Source organism: Psammomys obesus, unplaced genomic scaffold (genome assembly GCF_907164565.1).
Source record: "Psammomys obesus unplaced genomic scaffold, mPsaObe1.curated_primary_1811, whole genome shotgun sequence".
In the NCBI taxonomy this organism is placed as follows: Eukaryota; Metazoa; Chordata; class Mammalia; order Rodentia; family Muridae; genus Psammomys; species Psammomys obesus.
This window is the reverse complement of record NW_026596051.1, coordinates 35397067-35415679: the sequence shown is the minus strand read 5'-3', so window position 1 is coordinate 35415679 and position 18613 is coordinate 35397067. Positions and strand designations below refer to the sequence as shown.

General features: G+C 44.5%; 1 protein-coding gene across 1 annotated transcript in view; it reads left to right on the top strand.

Annotated features, from left to right (window-relative positions):
• The window catches only part of Sel1l3 (SEL1L family member 3), a 109479-nt gene that overhangs the window by 16687 nt on the left and 74179 nt on the right, over positions 1–18613 (top strand). The window contains exons 3-6 of the mRNA XM_055623830.1: positions 8170–8296; positions 10249–10370; positions 11321–11436; positions 14581–14639. Of these exons, the coding sequence (XP_055479805.1) occupies positions 8170–8296; positions 10249–10370; positions 11321–11436; positions 14581–14639 (424 nt within the window). The remainder of the gene's footprint in view (positions 1–8169; positions 8297–10248; positions 10371–11320; positions 11437–14580; positions 14640–18613) is intronic.

Sequence of the window (18613 nt, the reverse complement as noted above, 5' to 3'; positions counted from 1 at the left end):
TTGCCTCCTAAAATGCTCAGCTCCCAGGTCTCTGTGTAACTTGCTTCTTCACGTCCTTCACACCTCTGCTCAAATGCCCACTCCAGTGACCACCTAGTCTGAGACAGTGATATTGCCTGCCATTATCCCTTCAGTCTCCTCCATAGCCTAAATCCACTGGATGCTATCATTAAGTACCTATACTTTTCTGGTTTCCTGTGGACCGTGATGAGGCAAGATCCTTACGTTGCGTTCCAGTGAGGCTCACGCTATGACAGCACACTGATGCCCTAACCCCTGCTGCCACATGGGGTGGGGGACGAGGTGGTGTGGAGCTAGCTCAGAATTTTCACTTGGCCCCATGGGCCATAGCTTCCCAGGTGGCCTGTCAGGAAGCCACATTGGCTAAGGCTGCAGACTCCCAGTCACTTCTCTTGCAAACACACATGGCTCAGCTGTGTCTTAGTGGGTTGAGGCCGACACTCACACTCTTAGTTCATCCTGATTCAGTTCCTTTGACCTAGAAAAGCTACTTCCTACACTGTCCCAGTCAGTCCCTCCAGCCCATCAGCCTGTAACCTAACCTCCTACCACCTTCCGCGTCTCCCTGCTGAAGTCCTCCCTAAGCTTCAGCAGCCGGTTCAGACCGGCCCCTTCCTGACCCCGACCCCAAATATATACAAGTCTGTGAGCGCGTCTTCCTTCCACAATCAGAAATTGCCTCTCTGACCTCTGCCTTCCCAAGCCTTCTGCATGCATCTCTCCTGTGACATGTATTGTTTTCAGTTAAATGAAGCAAAGATTGGCTGAGCCTCTTTGGACCCGTTTCTTCCCCAAATCTGGAATCTCACTGATGGAGACCTAGTCCCTCTCTTTAAGGTGGTTCGTGGGAGACAAACAGCTATGGCACAGCTACAGCCACCCCCTATTTCCAAGTCTTTGCCATGTGCTAGACACCGTGGGAAGAACCGAGCCGCTCTTCCCAATGCTCTGCTGTCTGCACTTGCCGATAGGGAAGCCGAATGACCTGTCTCAGGTCACACGGCTATTAACTATGGAGCTAGCATTTAAGGCTGGCTCATTTGCCTCCCAACCCTCCTCTTTAACCATCGGGTTAGACAGCTGCCTGGGGTTATGAAGCCATTTATTTGTTATTTATTTATTCCATGCCATTCACCTTGTAAGCTACTATGCGTTTTATTAGGTGCTTTGCCGGGGTTTGTCACAGAGGAGGTGACATTTGGACAGAGACCTGATGGCTAAGCATAGCCCTCACGGTCAGAGGAATGGAGGGGAAGAGGTCGGGCAGAAAGGACGGTGGGAGCTCTAGCGCTGGATGGGCAGCAGACGGGCTAAATGGGTAAGCGGGCTCTGAGGCCGAGTCTGCGCTGGTGGGAAGGATCACGTCACTGGACTGTCGGCATCTGCCGTGGGATGAAGATGCAGCATGCCTGAAGTGTCTGAAGTACCAACTTGGACTTGAAGGCAGAGTCTCAGGTGTGATCGAGGTCACTCAGGACCACCTGTGAAGATTTTCAGGTACCACGCTAAAAGTAGTAACCAGTCCACCCTTGTGCCCCCCTTCCTGACACATTTTCTGGTTTCTGATAAGAAACTCTTGGGAATCATGTATGTCTCCTTTTTCCTTTCAATGCAAGGGCCTTCTCACCTTTGGATCCAGTGGATCAGAAGTGTGGTGTTTAAAACTACACTTATTTATTTGTTTGGGGTTGAGGGATATGCACATGCCACAATGTGTGTGTGTGTGTGTGTGTGTGTGTCTGTGTGTGTGTGTGTGTGTGTGTGTGTGTATGTGTTGGGGTGGTGGTCAGGGGACAACCTGAAGGGGAGTTGATTCTCTCCTTCACCGTGTGGGTTCCAGGGTTCAAACTCAGGTCATCAGGCTTGGCAGCGAACACCTTCAACCCGTGAGCCATCTCGACCCTTGAAAGTATGGCTTCTTAGGACGAAAATCTGTTACAACAAAATAATTGAAATTTAAGTCAGAAGTTGGATCCAGGCTTGACTTGTTTTTGTGGAAAAAAACAAAACAGATTCCCAAACAAACAGTCCATGCACCAGGATTATTCAGGCCAACGATGCGATGATCCATTTCTAATTATAAGCTGTTCATTTGGACTTTTATACTGCCGACCCAGTCTCCCCACCCCAAGTCAACCACAGTAGCCTGAGTCTCCCAGGAACGACCGTAATTAATGCCTTGCATCTGCACTGCCCTTTGCAATGTACAGAACACCTTTTCCAGGCACATCGTCTCATTGAATCCTTGCAATGGTCTCATGGGAAAAACAGTATTATCCTCATCCTCTTCTTAATGAAAGGGAAAAAGGAGGCTCGGGGAGGTTATTTAACTGGAGTCCAAACCTCCATTCTTTCGGCTCTGCTGTGCTGCCTCCCTGAGATATGCTAATCCAGCCCTAACCCAGGTTCTAAATTAGAAGGAAGACTTTTTTTTTTTAAGTTGAATTTTTATCGATGTGAATCATGTTTTCTTCACCCACTGGACTTTGTCTCTTTGAAGCGATTGGGCTGAGCTGAACAGCCTCAGAGGCCCGGGGTGGGGAGGCCAGGGGGAATGTGTGGTGCAGGCTTTTTCTCTCTGCCTGCATGAAAATGTTCAGGGCCTTTGTTCTCGTCTTCCTCAGCTGCAAAGGTAATACATGTACCTGGTAAAAAATTCAAATCTTGTAAAAAGGTTTAGCGGGAAGGAGCCGCTCCACCCACCCAAGTCTTCTGGTCCTTTTCCCAGAAGCAAACTCGGTACAAGCATTTCTTGTTTCTCCTTCCAGAATGATCCTCTGCACACAGAAGTGTTAAGTTTAGCTCCTTGTCTCCGCAAGCAGTTGATAGCCTAGGAGAAACTCTGCCTTACACTCATTAGTGATACAGCGCGGATTTTTCTCCATCAGGGCATGTTTCTGGGCTTCGTTCTTTCTGACAGATCCTTAGCAGTCCGTTGCCTGATAGTCTATCACTTATTTAACCTGTCTTCTTGGACTGGCATGCAGGTCCAGTGTGTGGGGGTGTGAGTCTGTGCTCAGGTATGTTGGCGTACTTGCATGCGCCAGCGTGTGCACACGTGGGGGCCAGAGGTCAGTGGAAGGTGTCTATTACCCTCACGAGCCTGCTGGTTTGGTTAGACGTGCGGGCCTAGTAAGCCCCTGGTACCCTTCTGTCTGCATCTCCCAGCACTGGAATTACAGTGAGTGACACCAATACCTAGCTTTTTTTTTTAAATAGGTGCTGGGGGTCTTTATGCTTGTGTAGAAAGCAGTTTACACGCTGAGCCTCCCCAGCCTCCACCGAGGGCTTTTCCCTCTTTTGCTTTCAACAGAGTTGCTTCTCTGAGCATCCTTAAGGGAATCTTTGTGTACACGTGAGTATGTTTGGAAGCTGACTTCCAAGGACCAGAACCTATAGTCTCAAGACTCCTGAGAGTAGATATCCCACAGACTTCCAAAGGAAACCACTTTATCACCCAGACACCTTTTGGAGGCATTTATGATTTAAATCAGCCCTATTAGGACGTACTGATTTTATATTCAGGCTTGGCTTTAGAGGCAACAGCGCACTCAATATCCGCTGTCTTCTCAGGCGCCTCTGTGTCGAAAGCACCGCATCACAGGATTGAAAACTTGTACTTTTTTTCTCCCTAGGTTCTGCTAGCCACAGAGCTTCCTTGCAGGGAGATGCTTAAGTCTTCTATGTGCAGGCTGGGTATCTTTCTCTGTAGTGTCTTCCTGCTGCGTCTGAAGCTCATCCCGAGAAAGGCCTTGCTGGAGGCCTTTCAGAGTTTGTCTTCCATGTCAGGGTCCCAGTCTTCTGGCTGGACTAGACAACAGGCTTTGAGATTCCTCTAGCCCCTGCCCACTCAAAGATGAGACTTAATATGCAACAAGCACTGGGAAGAGGTGTCAGTAAGGCCTGAGGACCTCTGTTTAATTCCCGGAACCTGTGTAAGACTCTGGACACTGTGGCACTGTGCCTGTAATATAGCACCAGGGGAGTGGAGACCAGAGGGTCCTTGGCCTTACTGGCTGGCCAGTGTAGTTGCATTGGTGTGCTCTAAGTTCAGTGAGAGACCCTGTCTCTAGATAGATAGATAGATAGATAGATAGATAGATAGATAGATAGATAGATAGATAGATAGTCAGATAAATAAAGTGGGGCCAGGTGTGATGGTGTACACCTTTATTCCCAGCACTCAGAAGGCAGAGATAGGGGGATCTCTGTGAATTTAAGGCCAGCTTCATCTACAAATAGAGTTCCAGGACAGTCAGGACTACACAGAGAAACCCTGTCTTGAAAATCAAAGCAGAACAAAAAGAGAGCAGTAGAGGAAGACTCCTCATGCTGATCTTTGGCTTCACAGCCTCAAGCACACACAAACTTGTACACACACAAACATGTATACACACATACACACCCCAACCAGGAAGGGGTAGGGGCCGCAGTCTGCCTCTTGGGTGGGACGCTAACCTTTGCAATGAAGCAGGGTGGTGCTGGAGGACCCCTCCTCTCATCCAGCTATGACAAGCCAGGCTCTAGCCTGAAGGTGAGGCACAGAAGATGCTGGGGCCTTGGGAATTCAAGGCAGCATTAACTGACTAACCAATATGGAAATGTTTTAGTATTTCAGCAGCCAGTAGGCATGGCAGCTTGTAAGATGTCGTTTGGTTACTGAAAACGCCAGTGGTGTGTTGTGGGGAGCTTCAGACTGAGTCAGAGCTGAGATTCTTAGTAGCTAACAATTCTCATCAGGACATTGACATTTTCCTTGTCGACACAACAGAAATAGTTCAGGAAGAATTTCAAACATGCACTGCCTTCATGGCTGTGTGTGTGTGTGTGTGTGTGTGTGTGTGTGTGTGTGTGTGTGTTGCTTCCTTCTCCAACTTCATCTCATCCAAGAAGAATTGAAGGAAGGATTTGAAACGATTATTTGTCTTAGCTATTGTGGTGCACATTCTAGAATTGTAAAAAAGTGTTGGGAGAAAGAGAGACAGGCTTAAATTCTAACTTTGATATGGTTTCATGTGCTCACTTCTTCACCAATGTTTATGTGACTCCCATCAAGCACTGGGCACTGTTCTAGGCTCTGAGAAGGAAAATCCCTGCTTTCATGGACCACACAGAGACAATTGGATAAGTCAGTAATCTCTGTGGACCTAACTTCTCTGTAAATGTTTTGATGGTGGATGATACTGTCACTTTCAAGTCTAGTCCTATGATAGACATCACTAATCAACTACAAATGATTCTTGGCTTGTGACAAATTAAAGATTTTTTCAACATGTGTGTGTTGTATGTGTAGATGTGTGTGTAACTGTATACATCCGTGTGCACATGGAGTCCAAAGGAGGGTTTGGGGTGTCCTCCTTTATTACTTTCTGTCTTATTCCTTTGAGATTGGGTCTCTCCCTGAACCCAGAGTTTGAAATTCTGAGTTGAGCCGATGGTCAGCTCTGATGATTATCAATGCTGGGGTTACAGGCACACATAATACCATGGCTGGCTTGTTACACTGTTACCTCAATGTGACTCCAGTTCCTCCTGGTGGCCTGGTGAAGGCTTTTAACTACTGAGCCATGCCTCCAGCCCTGAACTTTGTGTTTGTTTGTTTCTTTCTTTCTTCTTTCTTTCTTTTTGTTGTTGTTTTTTTTTTTTTCAAGACAGGGTTTCTCTGTGTAGCCTTGGTTGTCCTGGACTCACTTTGTAGACCAAGCTGGTCTCAAACTTGCAGCAATTTGCCTGCCTCTGCCTCCCTGGGTATTGGGTTTAAAGGCGTGCACCACCATACCCAGCTCAGCCCTGGGTTTTTCAACCTTTGACAGTACAGAATCATACCTGCATTATGATTTCCATTTTTAGTACAGTACTAATGAATCATATGAGCCAACACTTCATTATAAAAATAGGTTTTGTGTAAAATGATTTTGTTCAACTGTAGGCTAATGTGTGCTCTAAGCACATTTGAGATAGCTAGGCTATGCGATAATGATCAGTAGATTAGGGTAGTAAGTGAATTTTTTTCACATTTAATTTTTGCCATTGAAATTTTTGGGACATAGTCCTACCATAAGCCAAGGAACATTTGTCTGATATTTCCAACAGTTACTGTCAGCTAATGGACAACAAGCATATATATTCTGTCCTAGATGGATTCTAAAATGTCATTCTTGCTAATTAGTTTTGATTGTAAAGGACACATATGAGATATAGAGGGGAAAAACACAACAGAACAATTAAAGCTATAGATTTGATAAGAAAATACCCATGCCTTTGGTTTTGTTAAGCTCCAAACCCATATTTTTTGCAATGTTCTTTTAGATGTTTAGGTTGAGAGTTCTCCCTCCACAGTCCTTGGCTGCAGGCACTTTGATCCTAGGGTGAACAAACCTCTTTCTCAAATCTTCTTTTTCCTGGTGTGAGGTTTTGCTTTGTTATGTGCTTCAGGCTTCCTGGTACGAATGTGGCAATCTGGACTCTTCCGAGTTCCTTGACACAAAGAAGTCAAGCCAAGGTTGAGCTCATATCAATCTTTATGATGAACTATCTTCAGATTCTAAAGACTTCTTTGCAATGTTTCCATTTACAGCCTCCATCACGATACCCATAACAGACCAGCAAGTCCTCTGTGCCCAAAAGGAATTCAAATTCATTTCATGATTTAGATGCTTTGAAAGAACTGGCTTGCTTAATCCTATTAAATATATATACAAGGGCTGGAGATTCTAAAAACTGCTTTTGGGATTTTCGGATCATATTAAACTCAAGGAACTTCAACACTTAACTAGAGGTTTTTGTTTCTCTTTGGGAAATGGACTGAGCTGTTTAGTGTCCCAGGCTGAGGACACCTGTAATATATACCAGTCCTGTGCATTTGATGACTCTTACAGAACCCAGCTCTCCTCTCCAAGAGACCCAGGAAGTGTGGGATGTTTCTATCATTGAATTATGGATGTTTAAACCCAGGAGCATTTTAAGAAAGAGAAAGGCATAGTTATTCCTAGGTCAAGTGAATATGGAAAATAGAAATATATACTTAGCCTTCATTAAAGCAGTAGATGTTAGATAAAGAACTGAGGAGCCTGGTTTGCCTATGGGATCTGTTATGCATGTGCCTGTGCTGTAGAGTCCTGTATTTGTGAACAGAAGTGGAGCCCTTTGCTGTTTTTAGGGGTGTGGTCATTTTGTGCAGAGGTGATATGTGGGGTGCAAGTGGAACCTTCATATCCACACCACAATGGAGCTGGTATGTGTTTAGCACGTAGGGGAGCCTGGGTTTCATCCCAAGAGTTTCCATACCAGAATAATACAAACTGTGTAAATTTTACACGTGTGAATTCTAAAACCAGATAGCTTGAGCTTGAATTCCAATCCCACCTCATTTTTATTTATTTCTCAGCAAGGCTCAAGTTTGCATCTGTTAAGGGCTAAACAACCCACTTGATCACTTGTTGTAAAGTTTGGTGCTAGTACCCTTGAGTTGTGCTTATCACACTGCCTGGCCCACACCAAATGGTACTTACCATGTTGGCAAACTGTGCCTGCTTCCCAATCTGTACCCTGGCCATTATAATGAGGGTGCAATGAGGTAGTCTTTCCAGCAGTGACTTTACTATCAGGGGTTCTGTCGAAGTGTTAACATCATCATAACACACGTTGAAAATGTTGACCCTAGCATTAAAGGGCTGTGTGCAATGTGGCTAAGAACACAGAAGCCAGACAGAGATGCAATTAATGGCAGAGTGCTTGCCTGCCTTGTGCAAGGCCCTGGGCCCATCTTCAGTGCCACAAAGAGATGGGATGGATGGATGGGTGGGTGGGTGGATGGATAGATGGATGCCTGAGTTTAAACCTGAAATCTGTCCTTATAACTTCTGAACTTTGTGAACCTAACCTTGGATTTCCCCTCCAAAGAATGGGACTAATAACAAAAACTGTTTTTCTAAGGTTGAAATGAAAACTAATGAAGACTGTCTTGCTGATGTGCTTAGCATGGTGATTCCTGGCTTAGATCCCTGCTCTGCGAATGCTTGTTCATAATCTTTGAGGATTGCTTTAACTGTTTGGCTGGAACTGGGAGCAGAGGGTGCCGGGAAGGGTGTGACTGGGGAAGGGGTCTGCTCTGGAGAGAACTGAAGGTGACTTCTGTGATGTTTGCAGATGCAGTTGCCCTCCTGAGTTTCCCATACGCCTCCAGTGGAGAAAACACAGGCATCGTGAAGAAGCTCCCAAGGTTCCGGAACCGAGAGCTGGAGGCCACTCGGAGCCAGCGTGTGGACTACCCCATGTAAGTGTGGGCAGCTCTCGGGCTGGTGGGATGGGCCTGCTTGTATCTGACCACCTGGTAGGACAGCGGAAGAACCCCTTCCAAGGACACAGCTTGGTAAATTGGTTTTCACAGATGCTTAAAGAGGATTGGAGATCCAGGACACTTTAATGTTAGGTGGAAATTATTTCTACACAGGAGCCTTTCGTTTTCCTTCATCTTTTTGGGCTGGTCCCAGAGATGGCATGAGCAGACAGCAAGGTGTTGAAGCTCTGGTCTTCTGGGGCCTCTGGTGCAGCCATCCAAAGCCAGCACAGAATGTAGTGATGGCCTTGGCCTGTTCTGTCCTGGAAGATTGGATTTGCTGCTAGAACACTCAGGGCCTCTGATCTCCTCCATTGATTTCAGCAGAATCCACATCTATTTTTCCTTCTGCTGGGCCGAAGATGCTGGAAATGGCTCCTAGCTCACCTCAGATCAGATGGATTTAACCGAGTGATTTAATTCTTCCTGTGCTGCTGGCAGTAGAAAGCTCTTGAGTCACTCGCCGAGCGTATGTTCTCCCTAAGCTTCCTTGTAATAACTTATCTTCATGAGCTTGCTCAGCTGGGCGGGTCAGGAGGGAAGTCTGCGACACCATCTGTTTGCATATTGTGACACTGACTTCAAGGCCAGCTTACAAAGCCCAGAATATTCTGAAAGAGTTCTTTGGCTGTATTCCCCAAAGGATTGAGGGCCACTGCCTCCTTAACCCAGGCTTCAAATTAGCTACTGGGGTAAATGGAAAGAGCAGGATGCATTTGCTTAACATTGAGTCATGTGTCATACACCGAAAGCTCTGAGTCCCTGCTCCTTGTCTCTGAACTTGTGGTCTCCAGCATAGCGTGGAGCCCACTGCAAGTGTTCTGCAAGGATTTCCTGAGTGGCTGATACATCATGTATATTGCCTAAAACTGTCTTGGTTGAGTTGGCTACTGTTATTTTATCCTCATTGCTTAAGTCACAGATGTACACTTTTCCCCTTTGGGGTGTGTGTGTGCATTTTGTATGTGTGCAGGCAGATCCATGAGCGCTTGCATTTGGGGGCCAGAGGTCAGCCTTCAGCTAGCCAAGTTGAGCTGGCCAAGTTGTTTTTGAGGAAGAGTTTCTCACTGGCCTGGAACTTGCCAGCTAGGCGGGGCTGGCCAGAGAGCCCCAGGGGTTCTCCTGTCTCTGCCTCCCCAGTGCTGGGATTACAAGCAAGCACCCCTACTCCTGGCCCTTTGCCTGGGTTGCTCAGCTCTTCGTGTTCATGAGGCTATGTTCATTTTACCCACTGAGCCATCTACTATGCCATAGTGTCCCCCCCTTGTCTTTCTCCCCCAACTGAAATAGTCCCACGCAGGAGTGGGATAATTAAATAAGTTATGTCCTATCAGTTGGCCAGAATTGGCCTGCCGAAGCACCCTAACGTGAGCATTAAGATGGTGCATCTGTGTTCATGTGTCACGTGGGGATGCCATTTGCAGAACATTACATTTGGGGCTTTTATCTTTGAAAGAAACAAAATTGCTCAAAAAGCCCTAATTATGGTTTTTTTTTTATACCTTCTAATCACAGATATTAGAATAGCTCCTTATCCCATCGCCTCTTATTAAAATCCATATTTTTATTCACTGTCTCGCTTTATCAGCCTCAATCAAGAATTCAAATTGCTGGCACGTGAGCATCTCAGAGAGCACCAGAGCAGTTTTGGTGCAAGGTGGAACGTCAGCGAGTTTTGTGCAGAGGAGCTTAACTCCTATCTTTGCAGTTACTATAACTACCTCTTTGTCTCAAAATCTCAGGCTTTGCAAGCTGATCTCCCATGATGAACACTGAGGCAAATCCACCCCTTCGTTAGAAAGAAAGCAATTTACTTGGTCATTGTTAACTGTAATTACCTGTTCTTGGATGATATCAATCTGCAGAATTTTTCCCCCTGCCTCCTTTAGGGTCACTGTTTCACTCTGGCTTTATTTGCTCCGTTATTGCAAGGCCAGTCTCTGTGGAATTCTGTACTTTGTTGATTCTAACGAGATGTACGGCACACCTTCTGTGTTTCTGACGGAAGAGGGTGAGTATAAACAGAACCTTCAAATGATCTTGTAGTTTCACTATACTCTTTCTGCTGGCAGAAACATCTGTCTAGAATAAGGAGGATATTGTCATCGACACAGTTCTATGAGGTTAAAATGCGCATTATTTTGCAAGCAGTCAGTGGTGATTGCATGGGCATTGTAATCATGCCACTTAGACGTGTAATCCAATAAAACAGGAGTGAACAATAAAATTGTTCATTCCAGTTTTTTTTAAAGGGAGAGAAGTTGATTATTTTTCTTAGATTTGACAAATTATCTTGCTGAAAATGATCTGGGATTATGACAACTGTAAAAACTTGGGAAAATAAATACTTGAGAAGAGATATAGATGAATCTTCAGTTCAGGTTGTTAGACAAAGTTGTCTTTGCTTTCTTTTCATTTGGAAATAGAAATTGAAAATAGGAATTGGGTGTTGTTTATGTAGACAAGACCATAGGGAATCGACCATGAGCTTCAAATTAAGTCTTTTTTTTCTCCCCTTAGGGGCTAAAAAATATATATATATATATATTTACAAAGAAATGTATGGACAAATGCATTTTTGAGTGTTACTCTTTTTGTTTTATTTTGCTTTGCTTTTCTCCTTCCTTCCCCACCCACCCCGTTACTCTCTTGCTTTCACTCTCTCTTTCTCTTTTTCTCTCTTTTCTCAAAGTCTCCCCATTTTGGAAGGTAGGAACTCCCTGTGTAAGGCAGAGTCCTGGGACTGGGACAGGAACTCTTCATCCTCCTGCCTCAGCCTCTGATGCTGGGATTACAAGTGTTCACCCCTGCACCTGGCTTGGCTCGCCTTTTGTTTACAGGAAAAAGGGGGAATGTGGTTTATTCTTGTAACTTCTTAAGAGGATTATTGAAAAAGCGCTGCCTCGTCATATACCATGAAGTGTTCCTTGACAATTTCATGACTTGTTATTTTCATTGTAGGCAGTTTGCATATCCAAATGCATCTTGTTAAAGGAGAAGACCTGGCTGTGAAAACAAAATTCACCCTCCCTCTGAAGGAGTGGTTCCGTCTGGATATCTCTTTCAATGGAGGCCAGGTATCTTCAAGTGGTTTTTTTTTTTCTTTTTTTCTTTCTTTTTTTTAAAATTACACTTTATTCACTTTGTATCCCCCCATAAGCCCCTCTCTCCTCCCCTCCTGATCCCATCCTCCGTCCTCCTTCACGCATGCCCCTCCCCAAGTCCACTGATAGGGGAGGTCCTCCTCTCCTTCCTTCTGATCTTAGTCTATCAGATCTCATCAGGAGTGGCTGCATTGTCATCTTCTGTGGCCTGGTAAGGCTGCTCTCCCCTCAGGGGGAGGTGATCAAAGAGCAGGCCAATCAGTTTACGTCAGAGGCAGTCCCTCTTCCTGGAGCCCTGGGAGAGTCTCTTTTAAGTTAAACATTGTTGTCAAGCCAGAGCCACAGCGCCTGGGAGGGAGTTTGGCAAGCGATGTGCCCTTTACAATTACGTACTTGCTAAATCGAACTTTATAGATAGAAGTTTAAATCATAAGAGTCTCATCCCATTTAATTAACTTTCCACTCTGCAGTGAATGAGTAAATAATATAGCCAGCTCTGTAGCCACAATTATCTGAGTTGTTCGGTCCTTTCTCCCCTGGGGAGATAGGCTTCATGCACATAAGCGTCAAAACCACACCGGCCATGTTTACATGGCCTTGTTAGATCTACAACTTTTTTTTTTAAGGGATTTTATTGGCTAGTTCAGCTAAGAAGTGATTTGATTGTTTTTGGCAGTTGAAACAATTGCTTATGTTTGGTACTAAATACATTGGTAATAACCAGTACGTGGAAGTGATGATTGTGGTAGGATGGAGAGTCTTTATCTATTTTGTACATAAAACATTGCTCGTAACTGCTTCAACCCCCCCATAACGGCGATGTTTATGGATTGTGAGGAATCTGTTGTTGTAATTGAAGATGATTCCATTTCTCCATGGATGCGATGCATGCTAGCTTTTTCTGGTTACTTTATTTTCTCATCAGTTTCTCTTATTGATTTGTGATTTTCCTGGAACAAAACTGGAGGAGGCGTTTTGTTTGTCTCAGGCATTAGATAATGCATGGCCCTCTCCTGTGCATGAGGTTCCTACCATTCTGTTTTCTGAAGAGAAAAAAAAAAATTAATCAGGTCAGTTCTTGCCGCCTTCCTGAGAGGAGTATGTAAGATACCAGCATGCTATTTTAACCTTAAGAGGTCTCCAGTACCATCGCTGAGGAGAACGTCACCCATGCCCGTGTACGTGAGACACAGGGTGCGTCACCAAGACAGGCCTCAGACCTTCAGAGCGGATCCATAGCTCTTACTCTGCACCTGCTGTATGGGAGGCACGGGCTCCAGTTACTTATAGACTATTTATGGAACCAATGTTAACCACGTGAAGAGAAGTCATGAGGCAAGCTTAATTGCCAAGTGATTCATATTGATTTCTAGAAGGAAGACAGCATTCCATGCTGGGATGCTCAGGGAAGTGTTCGTGTACAAGGTGGTTTGTTTGTTCTTTTTTTTTAATGTTTGGGAAGAATTTAAATGGAGAAGGGGGATGGTTCTGTGCATGATTAGAGAGTTCACAGATAAGCCGAGTTGACTGGAGTTGCTACAGACCTTCCGGAGACTAGAAGTTAGTGCCTAGTTTTGAAAGCTGTTGCTGGCGTCTCGGGAGAGCCCTCTTGCTGTATTACAGCATGGCATGGGCAGCACTAGGTGACAGCCAGAAAGAATATTCCGGCTCAGAGCTTTCTTTTTCTTACTCTTCATTTTTATTACAGCCACATATGTTTATTGTAGTGTGTCTGTGTGATGTGTATGTGCGCAGGCATTCACATTGCCACGGTAAGTCTATGAGGGCCAGAGGACAGTTTATGGGAGTCGAGTCTTTCCTTCTTCCCTACGGAATGCAGCTCAGGTGGTCAGGCCTGGCGGGTCCATCTTTATGAACCCATAGCCATCCTTTGAACCCCCTTTCCTCAGAGAGCTGCTCATCCATCCAAGGGTCCCACCCTCATGGCTTTATATAATATGAATCCCAGAGTTCTCACCTCCAAATACCATCAACATGTGCATTTAGGAATCAAATTTCCAATATATAAACTTGAGAAGTATAGAAAACTAATGGAAGAAAAGTTGTGTCTTTGGGGCTAGAATGTGCAGAAACTTCAATGTGGACTTCAGCTGGCAAGGCAGTCGAGAATCCTGGTGTTGAACCACCAAAGGGTATGGTCCCTTAGGTAGAGAGACGAGCTGCATGGTGTAACGTGGAGTGCAATGTTTGTGTGTGTGTGTGTGTGTGTGTGTGTGTGTGTGTGTGTATATGTGTGTGTGTGTGTGTAGGTGTGTTTATGTGTGTATGTGTGTGTATGTGTATGTGTGTGTATGTGTGTGTGTATACGTGTGTGTGTGTGTGTGTGTGTGTGTGTGTGTGTGTGTGCTCTTTTGCTAGTGGGTTTCATATGCTTCCAGTCTTGTCTTTCTTGCTGCCTCATCTGGCCTTTTTCACGCACATAGGTCTAAACCTCTCCTGGGATTGCCACACTTACTGCTTTAGGCAAATGAATTGGTCACTTGAAGCAAATGAGAGACAGTGAGAAAGACAACTGGTTGAGTCCTTTTCTCTTCTTCTATGCCCTGTGACTGGTAGGGTTGGTTTCTAATGCTTCCGTTTGTCTTATGTAGACATAGGGTGATCTCTTAGTCTTTGAGACTCTAGGAAGGTCATGACTCGTTTGTTAAACCCTTCTTGTGAAAGTATGTGTGTATGTGTGTGTGTAAAAGTGTCCCCATTAGTTCAGCGACTCACATGGTGGTCCCAGCTCTCAGAAGAACCTACTTGAGACAACACATAACATCACGAGAAAACCGTAATCCTCACGGAAGTGAGGGCAATGCCTCTCAGCCTTGCCTCCCCCATGGCTCTGGTAAAATCAGTCAAGCTTCTGAACCTACTTGTACTGTCGAAGTTGCATCGTAGATATTTTTAGACACACCATCCAGTCATTTGGGAAAGCTAAATTTATTAAGTCTTAAAATATACGTGGGGCTAGTAAACTGTTCATTTTATTTTTGTAGAAAATAATCAGGAGATTGACAGGCACATTTCATGAGTAATTTACACCATGAGTGGTGTGTATTTTGGGGGTGAACAGCCTTACCTGACCCTTGCATCTCTCTCCCTCTGTAGATAGTGGTCACTGCCAGTGTTGGATGGGACTTGAAAAGCTACCATAATCAGACCATTAGGTAAGTATGATTTTCATTCACAAGTAGACCGCTCTAGGGTAGTCTTCATGCTGTAGCGCACAGCCCTAAGATTACAATGCACACCTCATTTGGCTTTTCCAAGCCAAACTTTTTTTCTGTATTGTTTTTATTTTGTACTTGTTTTTACATTTTATTCCCCAACCCTCCCCTCCTCGTGTGTGTGTGTGTGTGTGTGTGTGTGTGTGTGTGTCTGCATGTGTTTGTATGTACCACATACTCAGGTAAGCATGTGGAGGTCAGCCATGTTGTATGTGCAGAGTCAGGCCACCATGTACTTGTAGAAGTCAGAGGGCAACGTGCAGGTGTTCATTCTCCTCTTTCCACGATTTAGATCCCAGGGATCAAACTCAGTTTTTCAGGCTTGGTGGCAAGTGCCTGAATCCACCAATCCATCTCTGGGCCCAAGCTAGGCTTTGTACTTTTTCTTTTACCAACCATCCATTTTCCTGCAAATACATATATTTGCTACCAAGCAAGGGAAAGGAGTCAATCCTTTTTTCGGAATCTCACCATAAATTCTTCCTTCGTGGCACTTTGTAATTTATTTTCTTTGAGAATTATCTCCTACGAAGGATTCTAAAGAAAATAAATCTAAGTATTAATGTTGCTCATTGAGAATGGCTGGAAACTTTGGCATCGTGTAGAGCATAAAAGCAGACAGTCTTCATATTTATGCTCATAATCTAGGTTTGAAATGTGTGCAGCCATTGATATCGGTGCAGCTTTTCATCCCCCTGTAACCATCTCCACACAATTTGCAGAAGCTGAGAACTGGGGCTCTTGCCATGTGCTTTGTTGTTTTTTAATTTGCTCCTATATCCACATGTAATAGTGGGTTTTATAGCATTAAGCCTTTATTAGGTATTTGGGAAACTTCATCATAGCTGGATACTCAGATTCTCTCAGAAACTGGCTCCTGAAGAAACCGGAGCAGAGAGGGGGTGAGGTGGAAATAGAAGCCACACACTTTTCTTCAACCAGTCTTGATTACATGTAAATCCAACTGGTTTCTAGTAGGCTTATGGAGTTTAGAATAATTCTTGGTTTGTTTGTTCATTTGTTTGTTTGTTTTTCTGTGGTTGGATTAAAGGATTAGGGCTTTCTGGAAAGGCTAAGGCCGTGTTGTCACTTAGCTGCAAAGAGGTCAAGAGTAAGTCAATAGCTGTATCAAAGTGTAGAGAATGAGCCTATGGTGTGCCAAAACTAGCAGGCTACATCCAACACAGGCAGGTTTTCTTTATGGAAAGAGCTACTGTGACTAAATCAAGGGACAGAGAAGCCCAACAGGATCCAAGACTCTTTTGGAAATCTGTTCTGTACAGTGGGCTCTAGAAATTAAGGGTTGTCTCAAAATGTAAGTTGAAAGCAGAACTCCCCTCCTCTCCTGGCCCCTAGCCCCAGGGCATTTTTAACAACTGATTGTATTTCAAAGGTGTCTTTTCTCACATAAAGTCTTCCTTTTATACAAAATTCCAGGATCCCAGAGACCAACACAAGTGAATGTAGACAGATCATAGTGCGATGGCTGCTGGACCACAGTTAGGGAGTGAGGGGCGGCATGCCAAGGGCATGACATCATAGGAGTGACAGCAGAGAGGCTGTGGTCAGTAGAGCTTCATCTTCTCTATTCTCCATCGTGGTGTTAACAGGGCCACCATCCAGGTACTAGGAGAGGTGACCAGGACGTTCCTGTATGCCCACATCTATCCAATGTCTCTTTTGGATAAAGCTAGTCCTGTGGATTTGGGAGCCTTTACTGGTGATGGTAGGGTAGGAAGGCAATTCAACTCACAAGTGATAAGAAAAAGACATTTTAATTCAATATTTTTTTTTAAAATGAATGCAAGGAATCAATGAACAAGATGTCAGACTTCTATAAAGGCAGGACTGATATGAAAATAGTCCATGCTCATATCAGTATCCCAGGTAGAACATCCAGTGGGTCATACCTAGTCATACCAGACCCTGTGCTTTTCATTGCCACCTCTGCAATCTCAACCAGAGCCCCACTTTTACAGTGAGGCAAGCCAGCCTGCGGAATAGCATCACACTGAAGGCTTCCCGGCTGTGAACATTGTAAGGACACCCTCCTAGTTCTCCTCTTTGCTCTTCAAATGTAAACATAGCATTGGCTTTATCCTACAAAGGAGGGGCAGTGTCCCAGGAACAGAAATGAAGTGCTCTGCGGCATGACGCTGGGCACAAGTAAGTGGCTATGATTGACACTGGGTGACAGGAATGCCTTCAGGTTACATCTGTCTGTTCATCCCATATTTATTGAGCATATTTCACATGGTAGACACAGGGCTTGATTCTGGGGATGGAAGAAGAGAAACAGAAAGAATGTAGCCTCTGCTTCCAGGAAACAGAAAAAAAAATTCAATAAAGGAGAATGATACTGAGTAATAAAATTACAATTTTAAAGTTACAGACTGTCAGAAATGTTAGGAAGAAGCGGATAAAGTGGCTTGAGAGACTCAGAATTTAAATTAGGTCCTGTCCTCAAGTCTCTTCGCAAAGAAACTGAAAGTCTACCTGTTTCCTAATTCTGAGCCCAGCCTATTTTACAACATTGGTGAATCTTCAGAAGAGCACTGGTGCTCTTCAGTAAAAACCAGAGCCCTCTATGTCCAGATAAAAGGAAAAATAGTTTGCCAGAGTGTCTGAGGTTTTCCAAGGAGACCAGTCTGAGCTCTGGAAGAGTCTAGCTCAAATTTCATGACAGCAAAATTGATGGCCATCGAACTGTGCACAGTACAAAGGTTCTCTTGCAATCTTGTACGAACACTGGAAATTTCAGAGAAGAAAATTGTGAAAACATGATGTAGAGAGGCATATGGAGACCAAGCTAGGCATATCTACTGATGGTTGATAATGATGACAATTTAAAACTTACTGGGCAGTGACATGGAGACCAAGTAAGTTGTTATTAGGTGTGTGCGTGGGGGGGGGGGAGGGAACAGCAAAAGCAAGGACCCTTTCCTTAAGCATCTTATGCTAACTTAAAAAGTACAGTAGTTCTGCCTTACCCAGAGGTTCACTTTGCATGGTTTCACCTATGCAGTGGTCCAAAACCATTAAGCAGGAAATCCCAGCAGTAAACATTGTGTACACTTTCAAGTGCATAAAGTTCTGAGTAACAGGATGAAATCTTCGCTACCATTCCTTGTCCTTTACCGTGTATCCAGGCAGTGGGTGCTGCCTGCCCAATACTTCACCTGGTCTTCAGTTATCACACCCCCTGTCAAGATCTCAGTGTTCATACCGTCCTCAGGCCATTTAAACATTTCCCAAAGCAGAGAGTAGTGACGCTGGAAATTGAGACGCCTCTAAGGAGCTGTTAGGTGCTTTCTCCGAAGTATCGTCTCACACAGGAGCAATGAGCACAGCACGGAAAGGTACTTTGAGAGGAGGCCACGTTTGCATATGCTGGTATGCTACCTGGATTGATCTACTTTATCGCTTTTCCGTGTGGAGTTTATTAATTGAAGCTCATCATAGGTGTGGAGATGCAGACAGGAGACCAGCCTGGGTAGAGTTTAGAGCAATGCAAGGTTTCAGTCATCCACTGGAGTTTTGGGGCTGCACCGCCTGGGTGATGAGGGACTGCGATTGGGGACTGCATGAAACTTTCTAGACAGGGACCTCCCTCTGCTCTGAAAACTGGAGTTTGCGACTGTCTTTTTTGAAGAAATCAATTCATTCTTTCCCTTCCTAAATTGGAGAGAAGAAAAGACACTTGTGAAACAGTTTGAGCCCCAAGCCCTTCTAGACTTCTTCAGTTTATCTTGCCATCTTTCATGGCAAGATATTTATAATAAATAATAATTATTTATTATAATTCCATAACTAAAATAACCTTCCTTTATTGAGTCCACTCAAAGGAGTAATGACTTTGCATATGTGTGTACGGTGGGGGTTTTGGTTTTTGTTTGTTTTCGTTTTGTTTGTAT